Here is a 16,382-nt window from a genome sequence, read left to right as displayed (position 1 = left end):
GGGTCTTTGTCTGCACCAGGCAGAGGGAGGGTGAGGCTGGGGGGATGGTGGCTCAGCGAGTCTTCTTTGCTGCTGCTGCCGTTATTCTTGTTATCATCATCATTATTATTAACTATTTCTACCATTATTAGCTTAAAGGAGTGAGGCAGTTCACCTGGGAACCTTCAGTGAGTGGAGGAGGGTGGGAGGGTGCTGGGCTGCCCCCACCCCCACCCACCACCGGGGCCTCAGGGCCAGGGCCTGTGCCAGGAGTGGGTGGTGGCTGTGGAAAGACAGTGGATGAGTCATCAGGCCCTGGCACGCCCTGCTTTTACTTAAGGTTTGCAGCAGAACGGCCCACCATCACCGTTGCCTGCCCCAGCATCCCAGCCATGGCCGGAAGCTCTGTGAGTCTTCTAGGGACTGAGGGTTGGAGGGTCCTGGACCTAAGGCTGCACCAGGCTAGGGGTCTGGCCGAGGTGTCCTGTTTCACAGGAGAAAGTGGGTGGTCCCGGGTGCTGTGCAGTGGTGCGGCACCGCCTTCGGGGTGGACCCCCGCATCTCATTGCTCCCATGTCCTCTTGGTGCCTCCTCTTGGTTTCTGTCTCTGAATATTTGTCTCTTAAATCTTTGTGCTTCACCAGACATCTCTTCTCCTTTTGTCTCGCTCTCTCTGCCTCTTTCTCTGTGACTGTGCTGGTCTGGGTCCTTGTGGCTTTCTCCCAGGGTTGGAACCTCTGTCCCTGTCCTTGGTCTCCCTGGTCCACTCACTGCCCCCCAACCCACACCAACCCGTCCTCTTGCAGAACGTGCCCCACAAGACCTCGCTGCCAGAGGGCCTCAGAGTGGGCACCGTGATGAGGATTCGTGGTGCTGTCCCCGACAACGCTGGCAGGTGAGACTCCAGTGTGACCTCAGGTTCTAGAGGTAAGGGGTGGGAGGTCTGGGCCCAGCTCACCCAGACTCCTTTCAGCCCAGAGATGAGGGCCCCAGGGCCACCTCTGCCCACCAGGGTTTGGAATCCCCAGGCCATTACCAACTGTTTGGAATCTGATGCTCTTACAGACGTGCCCCCCGTTGTGGAGCTCAGGTCTCTAAGAATCTGGGAGTTCTGAGCCATTTCGGGGATCCTACCTATAGCTTTTCGACCTCCCAACTGAGTCCCCAGGGACTCTGGAAGGTTCTTGTGATCCGGATGTGCCCTGGGCATCTGGGAGGCCTATGCAATAAATTGTATGGCATCCTATGACCAGAAACTTCAGGCTTCCTTGGAATTTGGGTGCCTCTAAATATTGGGGTCCCCGGTATTGTTCTCAGCCATGTGAGGACTGGGGGGTTCCCTAAAATTCTGGAGCACCCTGGCCATCAGCACCATGACTCCTTGGAAACTCCCAGACTCTGCCAAGGAGGGAGACCCAGACCGTAGTGTGGTGATCCTCACTTGGTGGAGGTGTGTCCAATAAGGGTGTGTCCCTCCTAGAGTCTGGGGACCATGTCCCCCAGTGCACAGCCCCTGTGTTGTGGTACACACTCAGGTCTCTGTAAATCTGAGTGTGCTCCAGGTTAAGTCTTAATTCATTGGCTCTTGATGGTCTGGGTGGGTCATGGCTCTTGACGTTTGTTTCTTGCCACCCCGACCCCCATCGTCCATCCACCAGGTTCTTTGTGAACCTGCTGTGCGACCCGGAGGGTGCTGAAGCTGCCCTGCATTTCAACCCCCGCATGGACGAGTCCGTGGTGGTCTTCAATACGAAGGAGCAGGGCGCCTGGGGCAAGGAGGAGCGCGGCCGTGGGCTCCCCTTTCAGCGTGGGCAGCCCTTTGAAGTGCTCCTCATCGCCACTGAAGAAGGCTTCAAGGTGAGGCTCTGCCACAGGGGTGGGCGCCAAGATCCAGGTCCCTGTTGTGGCTGGGAAAGGCCGGCAAGGCCCCGCCGGGGTGGAGGTGTGGAGCCAAGGCGTGGCCAAGGCTGGGCGGGGTGACCTCATCCCTGGTCCCTCTCGGGGAGCCACCTCAGTTGTGTCCCAAGGGCAGATATATGCAGGGGCAAGGTCAAAGCCAGTAGGAGTGAAGTGTGTGGAGGGTGGTCCTCCTAGTGGGGAGGTGTGGCCCCGCCTTCCGCCCCTACCCCACTCGCTGTTCATTGGCCTGAGCTGGGGTCTGTGCCTCAGGGCGAGGGGTGGGCCGGGACACTGGGCCCAGAAACAAGTCCCCGGCGGAGTGGTGGCGGAGGACCGCACCACCCGGCGGTTCCCCCTCCTGAGGCAGTGGGCGCCGGTTCGTCCGGATCCCGTCCGACCCGCTGTCCACACTCGGGAGACTCTCGGGTGCCAGCAGTCACGTGATTGCAGCCTCGGGACAAGGGCTTAGAAGGCACATCCGCGTGGGGACCCACTGGGGACCCGGGCTATCCAGGCCACGGGGCGCGGGCCCGGGCCCGCAAGACGCTGGGCTGGGGCCCGGGCGGCCGGAACTGAAGCCCCGCCCCGGTCCCCGCAGACGGTGGTCGGGGACGCGGAGTTCCACCACTTCCGCTACCGCATCCCGCCGGCGCGCGTGCGCGTGGTGGAGGTGGGCGGGGACCTGCAGCTGCAGTCGGTGAAGATCTTCTGAGCTCGGCGGCCGGCGGAGACTGGAACCCGGATGGCAAATAAAGTCTTAGCCCCTCATCTGGGCGCCTCCTCTGAGTCTGTGTGTCCTTCGCGTGGGCGAGGAAAGCCGTTCGAGCGCGGAGGTCGGGGACCAGGGCTGTCCGGGGCGGGTCCCGGGCCTGGGCCTGCGAGGCCGGTCCAGTCTGGACGCCCAAGGAGCGTCGCGAGGTGCAGGGACGGGTGTTTGGTTGGTGCTTCTGATGCACTTTGTGTAGCCACACGCCTGGTCTCTGGGATGGGGCAACCTGGCGGAGATGGGCCCCGCCCCGCCCCTCCAGTCTCCACCTGTCGGTGCTCCCCTGGCCCCAGGGTTCCTGGAGACGCTCGGGCGGGTTGGGGTGGGGAGCGGATCGGGGCGTCGTCGCCCTCCCATCGGTCCCTGCATCGGTACAGGCCTCCGCCCGCATACGCCCCCGGCCAGTCGCTTACTGAAGCGGCAGGTTCCCCGGGGGTGGGTGGGATGCGAAGGCCCTGGGCTCCTGGTTCCCGGGTGTGGTGGCGGGTCCCCCGCCCACATTTCTTCCCCCTCGGCTCCGCGGTGTGGTGCTGAAGGGGACAAAAAGGGTGCGTTCAGGACAGTCAGACGCCCAGCTCACCTCCGACCGCCAGGGGTCATTATCTGGTGTGTGTGTGGGGGGGTCTCTGGGTCACCGTCTCATGGACTTTTCAGTGGGGGAAGCCCACACTCTAGAGGGACCGGAGCCTGGTCCCCTGCGCGCAGCCCACCTGGATGAGTGCCGGGGCGGTGAGATGGAGCCCCCCCCTGGTGGCATCGTGCGCGCCCTGCACAGTGTGTCCTGTCCGAGTTCTCGGAAGGTTGGTTCCTTCATGGGGTTGCAGGCCAGAAACCTGTGCACCTGGTGACAGACCGCTTTGCTACCTGGGGTCGCGCCGACGTCGCAGTCGGTTCCTGACCACCTGTGACAGCGTGGGACGGTAGGGAAGAGCAGGCCTTGCCTTGAGGCTTGGCACTTTTCAGGACCTGTTTTTCTGCCTCTTGGGACACAGGCTGAAACCACCGCACCCCGTGTGCGGCCCGTGAGAAATCATTTCTAGGTGGCCTGAGAAATGAGGTTGTTAACCAAAACAACAACAACGACAACAAAAACAGTGGAAATGAGAGGCATAGAATAGCGTTTGAGGTCACAGAATTGCCACTGGGAGCATAGATCTGCTTAGAAACCCAAACTCAAATTATGTCCCGGTTTTCGAGAGAAGGCAAAGGGGTTTTTATGAGAAAAAGGAAGGGAAGTAATTACATGAATAGAAAAAAAGGAATTTCTAGTGGTTCTAGCAAGCTAAGTAACTCTTTAGCTATACATATATGGCTGGTTTAAAGAACGTCTGTAATTATCAGTCCTCGTGGTCAGGAGATCCGCTTTCTTGTTAGCTTTTCACAAGGTTGATTGCCAGATAGTGTTGGTTTGGTCCAGTCCGAAAGGTGATTCCAAAGCTTCAGGGAGGAAGAGCAGCAAGGCAGTTCCTCCGTCAAGGCTGTTAGGGCTCAAGTTTAAAAGGGTTCCACTTGGGGTGGCCAGTGATGAGGGCACCGAATTCCTCCCAAACAAGTGAATTTGACTCATTGAAATTGAAATATATAGAGAGTGGGACTGAAGTAGCTTATTGAGGATGAACAGACTCCAGTTCTGATATCATCTAACCCGAATGAATTGTTCTGTTTCTAGGTTTATGTACTCTTCCAGGTTGTAAATTTAAAGATGTTAGAAGGAGGGAGGTCCTGGCTGGTGTAGCTCAGTGGACTGAGCACAGGCTGCTAACCAGAGTACCACCAGTTGGATTCCCAGTCAGAGCACATCCCTGGGTTGCAGGTCAGGTCCCCAGTAGGGGGCATGTGAGAGGCAACCACACACTGATGTTTCTTTCCCTCTCTTTCTCCTTTGTTTCCCCTTTCTCTAAAAATACATAAAATCTTTAAAAAATACAAACATCTTTTTTTTTAAAAAGGAGAGTGGAAGGTATAAAGGGAATAAACAGTAATGGAAAAATAGAGTAAAAAAATAAATATAATAAAAATAAAGAGCCCTGGCTGGTGTAGCTCAGTGGATTGAGCGCGGGCCTGCAAACCAGACAATCAAGGTTCGATTCCCAGTCAGGGCACATGCCTGGGTTGCAGGCCAGTTCCCAGCAGGGGCCAGTTCCCAGCAGGGGATGCACAAGAAGCAACCATACATTGATGTTTCCTTCCTCTCCCCTTCCCCTCTAAAGATAAATAAATACAATAAAATAAAGAGTTTGGTCTTCTCTAAATAAATAAATAAAGATATTAGAATAAATATCCAAAAAGATACAGAAGAACTAAAGAGCTGGTAGAGCTCTGGCCCTCAAGAGCTCACAAGCAAGACATTTGTTTTCTACACCAGCAACTGTCAAAATTCAGACTCCCAAATCTTTTGGGTCTCTACCAGCACTATGGAGTTACCACTGGTCTTCATCCAGTCTGAGATGGAGGGCCTCCTGGCAGAGCCGGCTGCTGCGGCGTAATGGAGGAGCTTGCAATCTGCCTTAAAGATAACCGGGAAACCTTAACGCACTGTTCCGGAGGAGTTGGCAGGTCTTGTCTTGTAGCTACTTGTTTGCTATTACACCTGCCTGACCCGGTATCACCGCCACATGCCATGGACAGCCCAGGAGGATGTGAAGCAACACAGATGGTAAGGCGATAGAATCACCTTCGTGCGTTCCCAGACCAGCCCGCTGCACATCCATCATTAAGGGAGTCACTGTCGAGATCAGTATCTAGACAAAAAAAGAATTTTAAAAATTATATATATATATATAATATAATTATATAAGTATATTATATAATTATATAGAATTATATAATTATATTATAATATAATATAATTTCATCGGCAAAAAAGAAATGGGTTCATTTATGTCAGATTTTCACAAGGGGTCGCCTCTTCAGTGGGAAACCTGAGCAAGTCTGAATTCCCCTGGTCCCCAGGGCTTGTTCTTGGATGACTTCGTTTTTAGTTTTATTTGCATTTGTCAAATATTATAAGTATACATTTAAAATTTTTGTGGATATGATGTGTAGATACGGTACAAATTTCAAAAGTAGGCAGCGTGAAATACACTTATTGGTACAACTGGTAAAGGTGGTTGGAGTCCTCAGATTAGCTGGTAGTAATCCATCCTTTCTTTTTTAAAGATTTTATTTATTTACTTATTTTAGAGAAAGGGGAAGGGACGGGGAAAGAGAAGGAAACATCCATCAGTTGCCTCTGGTGCAACCCCAGCCAGGGACCAAACCCACAACCCAAGCATGTGCCCTAACCCGGAATTGAACTAGCGACCCTTCAGTTTGCAAGAGGGTGCCCAGCCAACGGAGCCACCACTCGGGGCTGATTCATCCTTTGCATTTCCTGATTTTCACCATTGCCTTGCAGCGGACATGAGGGAGAATGTTCCGATTTGTAGAGAACGCTCAGTAAAGTATTCGAAGGTGATCAGAAAGCCTGTTGTCAACTTACTCGCAAATGAACATAGGAAAAAATGTTTGTGCTACACTTACAACTTTGTTTCAAAATAAATGGTGTGTATATACACCCACACATACATACACACACAAAAGAAGTCCTCTTTTGCAAAAAGTAAACTGCTGTTACCTCTGTGTTCGTTTCTTGTGTATCTTTCAGAAAAAAATCTTCTGTACTCACAAGCACGGTGTCTTCACCCTCCTTGCATAAGCAGCTGCACCCTGCACTCACTTGACATGTGCACTGACCAGCAGTGCCTGAGGGGTCATGGATGAGACATGAGACAAATTCACACGGACTACCGAGTCCTGTGGAGGAAAAGGGCCGGCGAGGCTACTCCCTCAAGGGGGGAGAGTCTCAGAATGGCCTCGACACCCTCTCAAGGGGGAAGTGGCTTGGAGCGGCTAGGCAACTCTCTTCAGGCTTTTATTGTTTTTTTTGCACAGGAGTTCAGGTACAACTTAAAATATTAATCATGGTCAGGCAGTAAACAGGTGATAGTATACAAAAGAACCATTAGGGCTTCCTCTAAATCAGGGTCTGTCAGCTAAAAGGCTACAGAACTTTGGGAACATACACTCTTTTTCTGCTTGGGCCTTTATCATGTCACTAAAAGCATTCTTAGCAAAGCAGGTTTCACAGGGTTTCACATGTTCTTTCTCAAGCCTGATCACCTGGGGAGCCTGCCCTTCCCAGCACAAGGCTGCACCGCCCTCTGTCATTGTTTTCAGGCTGAAGTCAGGCAGAGGCAGCAGATAGCCGAGGAATTCATGGAGACTTTATGCAGACAGACTGAGGACTCAGGCTTCGTCAAAGCTGGGGGGCAAGGGTCCATCACCCCCTTTCTCCATGGCCCCCCAAGTCTTTCCCTGAGGCCTCCACATGATCTTATCTGTCTTAGGTGGTCCCCCCCTTGGGGAATCTTACCCATCATTGGGTAACTGATCAAGCATTGGAGGCCAGTTATGGAAAAAGGAGCAGAAGCGGTGCCTCTGCCAGGGAGATAAGCTTTGCCTCCTTAGTGGCTTATGGTCCAAAGGTCGCTCACTCAGCCTTAATCATGGCTGGGTTTCAGCTCCTGAAACCAGGCAGGGCGGTTCCCAACACCCACTGTCCTCATTTCTGTCACTTAGCAATGTATGTGCCGGCCTTCATTCCCTTCGCTGGGTGCCCCGGTGCTGCATGGGGAGGAGGAGCAAATGCCACCTGAGCCCTCCCAGATGTCTGGTGGTGTCACAGCATCTACTGTAATCAAACTACGCTTCAGCAAGTGTCCTGGGACCTACGTCAGCCAACAGCTTTTCCCTGTCTGGTAATCTTCTTTCTGATTATAAAATGCATGAGTGCTGCCCTGGCTGGTGTAGCTCAGTGGATTGGGCGCGGGCCTGCGAACCAGACAATCGAGGTTCGATTCCCAGTCAGGGCACATGCGTGGGTTGCAGGCCAGTTCCCGGCAGGGGCCAGTTCCCAGCAGGGGATGCACAAGAAGCAACCATACATTGATGTTTCTCTCCCACTCTCCTTCCCTTCCCCTCTAAAGATAAATAAATAAAATATTAAAAAAAATAAAATAAAATGCATGAGTGCTGATTTCAGAATTTTGAAGAATGGCCCTGGCTGGTGTGGCTCAGTGGATTGAGTGCTGGCCTGCGAACCAAAGGGTTGCCAGTTCAGTTCCCAGTCAGGGCTCACGCCTGGGTTGTGGGCCAGGTCCCCAGCTGGGGGTGTGCAAGAGGCAACCAATTGATGTGTCTCTCCCACATCAATGTTTCTCTCCCTTTCTTTCTCCCTCTGTTTCCCTCTCTCTAAAAAATAAATAAACACAATCTTTTTTAAAAAGTCCTTAATTGTGCTGAAGTGCACAATTTTATCAAAATTATTTATTATGGCTTCTGCTTTTGTGTCCTATTTAGGAAATCCTTGCCTATCTCAGGTCACAAAGATTCTCTCTTGTCTTTCTTTCTTTCTTTCTTTTTGCCAGCTATTTTTATAGTTTCAGCATTTATGTTTAGGTCTTGATGCATTTTGAGTTAATTTGGGGGTATGGTGTGAGGTAAGGGTTGAGCTTCATTGCTTACCATATGTTGAAATGACTGTCTTCCCCCATTGAATTACCTTGACTGTGTTTTTTTTTTTTTTCAAAAATAAATTGACCATATATATGTGTGGGTTTATTTCCGGACTCTCTCTTTTTCTCATTGACCCGTGTGCCTCTCCTCATACCAGCACCTCATTCTCGGTGACTGGAGCTTTATTGTAAGTCTTGAAATCATGTAGTTTAAATACTTCGTTCTTTTCAAAATTGCTTTGACTGTAGCTTTTTTGTTTGAAAGATTTTATTTACTTATTTTCAGAGGGAGGAGGAGGGAGAAAGAGCTAAACATCGATATGAGGAACATCGATCATGGCTTGTCATTCACATCTCGCCTGGGGCCTGGACTCGCAACCCGGGCACGTGCCCAGGCCAGGAATCAAACCAGCGACACTTTGTTTTGTCAGGTGATGCCAAACCAGCTGATCTACACCAGTCAGGGCTACTCTAGGTCTTCATAATTTCCAAATAAGTTGTAATGTATATTTCTACAAAAAATTTATAAATGTTTCTATGGAGAAAAAAAAAGTATTTTCTATATCTTCTCTAGTCAGTTTAGAAAATGTCTGACTTTCTCGGAATTTGTTCTCCTCATATCTAAGCTGCCTGAGTTGTCGGCCTGCATTGTTCCTCAGATTCCCTTGGATTGTGTTGCATTTTCTGTTGGAGTCATTAGTGGTGTTCATTCTTGATTTTGGGTGGTGATAACTGTTGTACGGAGCGAATGAGTTGCCGCCACAAGGCCATAAGGTCAGTGGTCGGGGGGCGGGGGTATCTGGGCTCATCATAGCGGGAGGGTGAGGGGCTGGTGCGTGATGAACCCAAGAAAGAAGGAAGGAAAGGGCAGAGAGGGAGGTGCATGGAGCCACGGACACTGGTTAGATGCTCTCAGACAGTTTATTAGGGGCTTAGAAGGGAGTCCTATGGGGTCCTTCTCCATGTGTTCCCAGAGGTTACAGTCCCAGGACCAGATCAGATCTGGACATAGGACAAGATGACGTCACCCTTGATCTCCAGAGTGTCCACCTGCTGGAAGGCCGAAAGCCGATGGGAGTAGTCAAAGAGGTGCTGGCCATTGGCGTAAACCTTGAAGCGATCCAGGCCACAGCGGATGGACAGCTGCAGGGAGAGGGGGTGTGAGGCCACAGCCAGGACAGAGACTTTGCACGGGACGGGGTAGGAGTCCCAGACTCACATCGAAGTACTGGCCAAAACCAAAGGGGTTGTAGGAGATCTTCCTCTCCTCAGAGCCCCACGAGCCGTTCAGATGGCTGTTCCGCACCACGCTGCCCTCATTCAGACGGGGGTTAATGTGGAGAGCCAGGTCCCCTGAGAACTCCACCTTGAAGTTGATCTGAAAGCTGGGGACGGAGAGGGAGATCAGGGTCAGAAGGGGCCGGCACCTGGTTCCACTAGGGAAGGGGGCGCTGGGCACTGGACTCCTGAGCCTGAGAGAGGAGATGAGCCACGGATTCCCACCTCAGTCCAGGTTCTGTACCTCGTGCTAGAGGGAGGCACATAGCCGTTCACGATGATGGTTTTTCGGGCTGTAAGCCCCCCTTGTATTCTTCCCATAAATGGCACAGGCTGTGGAAAGAGATCATGGGGCTCCCATCACTTCTCAGGCCACCAGAAGCCAGATGCAAAGACACATTTTCAAAGAGGGGCCCATAGTCATCCTGGAAAATGTCCCCACCCTGGTCCCCTGCCCCACCGGACCACCAACTCCTCCCTCTTCCTGCATCCCATCCCAAACACCACCCCCCCACTCTACGTCCTGCCCTTTCAGTGTCCCCCCCCCCCTCCAGGGGTGTCAGGGCCCCTAAGGCCCCCAGCAGTTCGGCTTCCCCACAATGGCCCATCACAGAGCCCTCAACTACAGGGCGCCTTACCGGGTTGAAGATTGGGGGTCCCTCCATGGTCTGTGAAGTGAAGAAGAAAAGATATTATTTGGTGATTATTAGACAAATATTTACAGCCCAACTGTGCCAGGCAGGTGTATCTCTAGGTGTTGGATTATTACTCCTGGGGAGCCGACCTCTAACCCTCCGGTTCTCACCGCTCCCACCAGGTGGCCACACAGCCCTCCCACTTACAGGCAGTGTATTCAGCCAGGGTTGGTCGCTCTGTCCAGGATCCTACACAGACACAAAAAAAGCAGGACCCGTGAGGAGGGCTGGGGTCCTTCGGCCACCCCAGGACCCCCTCAGCCACAAACCCCCACCTCAAGGGTACTTACTGGATAAGCTGGGATAGTCATGGGTATCTGTGTGCACAGAGGGAGAAGGAGGTGATCAGAGGGACTCCAGAATGAGACCTAGGACGCTGCCCTGAGGCAGGCTCCCCGCCCCCACCAAGGGAACTCTGGGGTCACAGGGCGGCATCCAGATGGCTCATTAATGGAGGGGGACTCGCTGTGTTTAGGGATCTCCAGCGCATGGTGAATCTCACTCCTCCCCTTAGGACAAGCCTGGTAAATTCTATCCTTGCACCCTCTCCTACCCTGGCTTCCTGCTGTTCTTGCCTGCCCCACCCCCGCACCCCGCAGCAGTCAGAAGCTGCCCAATAAAGTGTCCACTCCTCCCTGGCCCACACAACACCCAGGCTCATCTCGCCCCCACCACCATTTGCCCCCTCTCTGCACGTGCCCAGCGCGGGCCTGAGGAGTCCTCAGAGCCGGCAGGGTTCTTGTCTCTCCCTCATCTGTCTCTGCCTCTCCGTCTGCGCGTGCCTCTCTCTCCCTGTCCCTGTCTGTCTCTGTTGCCGTCTCTCTCTCTCGTCCACACTTTCTCTCAGGTGGTTCCTTCTGCCTGGAACACCTTTCCCTTCCCGAGTTAACTTTCATTCACTCGTTCTGCTCCCCCTTCTTGCTAACGACCTCCTTTCTGCTTTGACTTCCATTTTAAGCCAGCTGCCCTGAAGGCCCTTGTCTGAAGGCCTTATGGTTGATTTTTCAAAAATGCATTGATGAAACGTGATGGTAAAATGGAGCCCAAAGGCCGGTGACCGCCTTGCGGATAAAGACATTCCCCACGTTTCCTCCTGAGGGAGCAGAGGCGTGGTCGGAGCACAGACCCTGTGGTTCCGCCACTTGCAGGCCCCCGACCTAGGGCAGGTTCCCTCAGTTTCCCACAGCTCAGCTCCCACAGCTCAGCTCCCACAGCGATGAAACGGAGCTGAGGGTCACACAGCGCCGTGCGGGGGAGGAGCGGGGCCTTACAGGCTGCGAGCGTGGAACTTTCAGCTGAAAGGCATGTCAGGAGCCTGAGCGAAGCCTTCTTTGAGTACACTCTTCCTGCTCTCCTCCTTCAGGAAGCCCTTCCTGAAGACTCCCCAAAGCTCCCATATGTCCCCCCATCCTGGCCCTGACCACTGTGCCCAACACCATCTGGCAACATACGAGACTGTCTTGGTCCTCTGGGTCCTCTGGAAAGAGTCCTTGGACTCAGCAAAGGAAACAAAGGAATGTGGGAATGAACGAACTGAAGAGGGAAGCGAGTAAGAGAGGGGGAGGCTACGCACCTGGTTTGGGCTCGGCTGGCCTCCGATAAAGTTGATGGATTGAAGCTCCAAGTCCCCATCCACTTGCAGGTGTGTGACCATCTGTGGGGGGAGCCGGTGCCCGAACTCATAAAACGGATTTCCGTTTACCACCACCTGGAGGGCAGGGTAAGGCCGAGTCAGCACCCGTGAGCTGGGGAGGGAGAGGTAGGAAGCTGGGAACAGGGGTCTTTTTAACTTGGGATCGAAAGACTTGGGCTCAAAAGTCTTGGGGATGAGCTGAGATAGCTTCAGTGTCAGGAACCTTGGAGGCCACAGGTCAGAGGTCAAGCTGGGGTCAAAAGTCAGCTCACAGACTGGTGGATGGGAGAGAACACAGAATGTAGTCTGGGGATGGAGATCAGGAGAGAATCGAGTCTGAGTCCCACTTTGAGCACCAAACAAGTTGGGGTGGTAGTCGGTCTCGGACCCGTCTCACCTGTGTGACCTCAGGTAAATCCTTTCACCTCTCTGGGACTTTGTTTCCTCACCTGTAAAGCGGCCCACCCCTCAGTCTGAACCGGCGGAGCCTGTTGGGGGCGCTGTGCACACCCTGTGGAGAGCCTTGCCTGGTACCCGTATCTCAGCGCAGGGTTCTAGCTGCAGCGCTGAGCAACGGCCACGGGCCGAGAGCCAGCTCCGCGGGGCTGGGTGCTCCCTACGGGGTAAGCACCTGCTGTTGTGATGGCAACACGCGATTCCCTCAGCAGCTCTGTGCGGCAGGACAGGGGACTGTCCCTGTGGTCCAGGAAAGCAGAGGCTCCGGGGCAGAGACTGGCCAGCTCAGGGGTCACACACTGGGGAGGGGCAAAGCCCAGGCTCGGATCCCCGTCGGCCCAACCTCAGAGCGTGGAGCTAATCCCCCCGCGATGAGGTTAGGAAGCCGGTGCCATAGGAGGGCAAACAAAGGCCAGGGGGGTGGCCCAGCCCAGCAGGTCCCCTCCTACGAAGCCTCCTGTGAGTCCCGCAGGACACGTGTGCCCAGGGTCTGCTCAGTGTGTTTGTCAAGGAGCCGGGCCTGATGATGGGTCATACTCAGAGCGGGTGTGCCAGGAGTCCTGCACTGTGGTCAGAAGGTGCGGACCAGGTGTGACAGCAAACCTGGGGGCTTAACACACACGCCATAAGTGAGAACAGAGGGCAGAAGGCGACGGGCAGCACAGCACCGAGCCCACACACACTTAAAGAGACAGAGGCACAGAAAGAGGTCGGGGCTGAGAGAAGTCAGGGGAAAGGCCACCCCTGGGGGCAAGGGGACCACGGGCACTCAGGGTTTTCTGGGGCTGGGGGCTTGTTTGTGGACCGAGGTCCTGGCTGCACGGGCACGCTCTCTGTGAGAACAAAGCACTCACGGTGTGCACTTTCCTGTGCATGGGTCGCACTTCAGTAAGACGTGAAACACGTGTACAGTAGCGACCAGTCACAATGTGCAGGTCTCATTTGGACTCTGACTCAAACTGCAGGAAACAATAAACCCGGCGTTTCTGAGGCGGCTAAAACACCAGCTCGACATGTGGTGACTATAAGGACACACCATCAACTTTTAGGTGTGATCATGGCAGCATGACTGTGTTTATAAAAGCTGAAATAGCCCTGGCTGGTGTGGCTCAGTGGATTGAGTGCCAGCCTGTGCACCAAAGGGTCACTGGTTCGATTCCCAGTCAGGGCACATGCCTGGGTTTGAACCAGGCCTCCAGTAGGGGGTGCTAGAGAGGCAACCACACATTAATATTTCTCTCTCTCTCTTTCTCCCTCCCTTCCCCCCTCTCTCTAAAAATAAATAAATAAAATCTTTTTTTAAAAAGCTGGAATATTTATGAGTGAAATTGTATGCTCTCTGGGGTTTGCTGTGACATCACTTGGGAGGGGAAGTGTGAGGTGGGGAGGGAAGCAGGGTCGACCGCGACTGGAGCTGGCCAAGGAGACGCCTTCCGTGCGTGTGTGTGCTCAGAGTGCTCCATGAGAAGCAGCAAGGACACACATTTCGCAAGAACACAAAGAAACAGATGATGTACGTTAATCAGGCTAGAAGCCTCCCGGAGGTGGAGGCATGGGCATGAGAAAAAGATAGAAGAGAAACATTTTTTAATAGGAAGGGAAAGAAGGAAAAGGAAAAAAGTGAGCTAGGGAGGAAGGAGGGAGGGGGGAAGAGAGAAAAGAAGAAGAGAGGAGGAAGGAAAGAAGGGGGCAGGGGGAGGAGGGAGGGGAGGAGGCACCGGCCTGGAGCCCCACCTTGTAGTGCTCCGGCAGGACCATGATCACCAACTCGAAGGCGGCGCCCTTGTGGAAGGGCATACTCCTTTTCTTCTCCTCGTTGCCCCACTTGCCGCCCTGCTGTGAGTTGAAGACCACCTTGTCCCAGCCATCAAAGCGGGGATTGAAGTGAAAGGCAATGTCGGATCCTGGGCTCTGTCCCACCACGAAGTTCACGTGGAACCTGGTGGGAGGTGAAGAGTGGTTCCCCTGGCCCCACCTGCAGACCAGCCCGGCAGACCCCCCCTCTGGGAAGCCCTGCCTGTCCCACCTTGTTCTAGGGATTCTGGTGGGGTGATCTTGCCACAGTTGATTCAGAACAGGAGGTGGTGGTTGTGCCCCTGAGTTTCGGGAGGCAGATTCGCTCACCCCCTTTCCTTCCTGGACTTCTCCCCAGACCCCTAACTGGGCAGCCACTGGGACTCCTAGTTCACCCTCGGCCTCCATGGGCCAGGCACTGTCCTAGGAAGCCTACACCTGCCGATCCAGACTTCTTGCTGCATCCCTGGCCCTGTAGGTCAGTCCCCACACGGAGCCAGAGGGAGCCTGTGAACACCCAAGTCAGAGCACCTCCCCTCACACCAGCACCCCCAAAGTTACTCCATCTGGGCAGACCCGCACCTGTCTCAGGGCCTTCGCACTGGCTGCTCTTTCTGCCCAGAACACCCTTCCCTCAGCTGCACCCCAGGCTCCCTCCCTCACCTCCACCAGGTCTTTGCTGAAATGTCCCCTTCCCAGGGAGGCCGTTCCTGGCCACTCTACTTAAAGGGAAAACGCCACGCCCTTCTCTCTCACGTCCATCCATCTGCCTTCCCTCCTTAGTCGACTCCAGAGCACTTATCACCACCCGCCACATTATACATTGAACTTATTTATTTTTTATCTGTCTCTTCGACTAGGATGGAAGCTCCGCGAGGGCAGGGGCCTTTGTCTGTGCTGTTGGCCGCTCCGCCGCAGTGCCCAGGCGCAAAGCGGGCCCTCCGTGAGCGGAGGGACGATGAGCGTAGAACCAACCAACCTGTGGCTTCAGTTCAGTTATCATCGCCATTGTAAGGACTTATTTTAGTGCCTCCTTTCCAGTTCCACATCGTTTGTGCACTGAGTCCCACTCTACAGGTGGGGGACTAAAGCACAGAGAGGGACGGTAGCTTCCCCAGTCACACGGCTGCTGACAGAACCGGCCCAGCTTCGGCTTGGCCTGTGGTTTTTGTTCATGCGGCCACAGCCGTGGGTTCCAACCCAGCAGCCCAACTCCGGGGCCGCCTCTCGCCTTACCGTGAGCCTCCCGCCCTCCCCCCAGCCCCCGGGGCTCCCCTCCTGATCGCATCACCAAGCCCTGGGCTCCCCAGGCCAGAGCCGTCTTTGGCCAGCAGGTGTGGTGGCGCCCCTGAGCTCCTCCCCAGCCAGGGTGGGGGAAAGGAAGAGAGAGCCAGAAGCCTCTACTTGTAGCCCCCGCTCCCAGCCTAGCCTGCCCTGGGGGAGGGGCTTACCTTTTCATGTGCTCACTAGCCATTCCTTGGATGTAAATGGACATTCCCACACTGAGCCCCCCAGGGATGGGGCTGTTGTAGGGCAGAGTCTGTAGAAGGGGCCGGGTGAGGGGTCTCAATGGCTATCCACTTACTGAAGCCTTCCCCCCTTATGGAGAAGCCCCCTGCCCCCCTCCCTTAAGCAAGAAATAGGAAACAAAGGAATGAGGGGTCAGCATGAAGATGAGGAGGGCCGAGAGTTTGGTATGGACACAAAGAGCCTGAGTGACAGGGTGGGAGTGAGTCACGCGCCATGGCCAGTACTGGGTACATCAGACCCAGGGGTCTGGTGGGCACCTCCGAAGGTCGAGGTGAGAGAAAATTGGAGTTGAGAGGCCACGCTGGAGCTAGGCCAGGGCCTGGGTTGCTGCCCGGGCTAGTATCTCACCGGGTTGTAGAAGGGCTGGTAGCCAGGTGCAGGGACAAAGGCCATCTTGAAAGACTGGGGTGGTGGCTCGTCCTGTGAGAAGCGCTGCAGGAGAGGGAAAGGGTGACAGGGGGCAGGTGGCAGCTGGCTCTTATATCTCAGGACAGGGAGGGGCGGGCAGGGCAGGGCTCACAGGGTCCCTCTTCTGGGTGCCCCAGGCTCACATCTTCTCCTTGAGCATCCCTGGGCTCCCCTTTCTTGCCAGCCTCAGTGGGAACCAGCCAGAACCCAGATCATCTGGGCCAGGCCTGGGGGGACTCGGGTCAGGGACCCCTCCTCTAGACCCTTCTGCAAAGAGGAAGTGCTAGTGAACTTGGCCCCCCGCCAGTGCCTTATCAGAGCCCATAAACCCCTCCCTGGACCTTTGTTATCAGAAGGAGGCTGAGGTCCAGTGGGTTGGGCAGGGCAGG

The 16,382-nt window shown here is 54.4% G+C and overlaps 2 protein-coding genes and 1 pseudogene across 2 annotated transcripts; 2 read left to right on the top strand and 1 right to left on the bottom strand.

The window, feature by feature from the left end:
- Positions 1-203: 203 nt before the first annotated feature.
- Positions 204-2,664, top strand: LOC118976330 (galectin-7-like). Its single transcript, XM_037030775.1, has 4 exons — positions 204-386; positions 786-874; positions 1,638-1,836; positions 2,477-2,664. The coding sequence occupies exons 1-4, from the start codon at positions 372-374 to the stop codon at positions 2,588-2,590; spliced, it is 417 nt and encodes a 138-aa protein (XP_036886670.1). The 5' UTR covers positions 204-371; the 3' UTR covers positions 2,591-2,664.
- A 1,504-nt stretch (positions 2,665-4,168) lies between these two features.
- Positions 4,169-5,384, top strand: LOC118976358 (cyclin-dependent kinase inhibitor 3-like; annotated as a pseudogene).
- A 3,729-nt stretch (positions 5,385-9,113) lies between these two features.
- Positions 9,114-16,021, bottom strand: LGALS4 (galectin 4). The gene is made up of 10 exons (XM_037030763.1): positions 15,934-16,021; positions 15,507-15,595; positions 13,996-14,200; positions 11,746-11,880; positions 10,463-10,489; positions 10,320-10,361; positions 10,116-10,145; positions 9,722-9,810; positions 9,419-9,584; positions 9,114-9,342 (listed from the first exon to the last, which is right to left on the bottom strand). The coding sequence occupies exons 1-10, from the start codon at positions 15,976-15,978 to the stop codon at positions 9,196-9,198; spliced, it is 975 nt and encodes a 324-aa protein (XP_036886658.1). The 5' UTR covers positions 15,979-16,021; the 3' UTR covers positions 9,114-9,195.
- Positions 16,022-16,382: the final 361 nt, after the last annotated feature.

This window comes from Sturnira hondurensis, unplaced genomic scaffold (assembly GCF_014824575.4).
Source record: "Sturnira hondurensis isolate 20B ecotype Veracruz unplaced genomic scaffold, ASM1482457v3 Scaffold0020884, whole genome shotgun sequence".
NCBI lineage: Eukaryota > Metazoa > Chordata > Mammalia > Chiroptera > Phyllostomidae > Sturnira > Sturnira hondurensis.
Note: the sequence above shows the minus strand (reverse complement) of the source record. Positions and strands in the feature narration are given on the sequence as shown.

Excerpts from the sequence above, each read along its gene's own strand:
- LOC118976330 (XM_037030775.1), top strand. Across the intron at positions 875-1,637 it reads GTCCCCGACAACGCTGGCAG|GTTCTTTGTGAACCTGCTGT; the intron begins GTGAGACTCCAG and ends TCCATCCACCAG. Across the intron at positions 1,837-2,476 it reads CCACTGAAGAAGGCTTCAAG|ACGGTGGTCGGGGACGCGGA; the intron begins GTGAGGCTCTGC and ends CGGTCCCCGCAG.
- LGALS4 (XM_037030763.1), bottom strand. The coding sequence starts at position 15,978 with ATGGCCTTTGTCCCTGCACCTGGCTACCAGCCCTTCTACAACCCG. Across the intron at positions 15,596-15,933 it reads ACCAGCCCTTCTACAACCCG|ACTCTGCCCTACAACAGCCC; the intron begins GTGAGATACTAG and ends CCCCTTCTACAG. Across the intron at positions 9,811-10,115 it reads GACCCCCAATCTTCAACCCG|CCTGTGCCATTTATGGGAAG; the intron begins GTAAGGCGCCCT and ends CTCTTTCCACAG.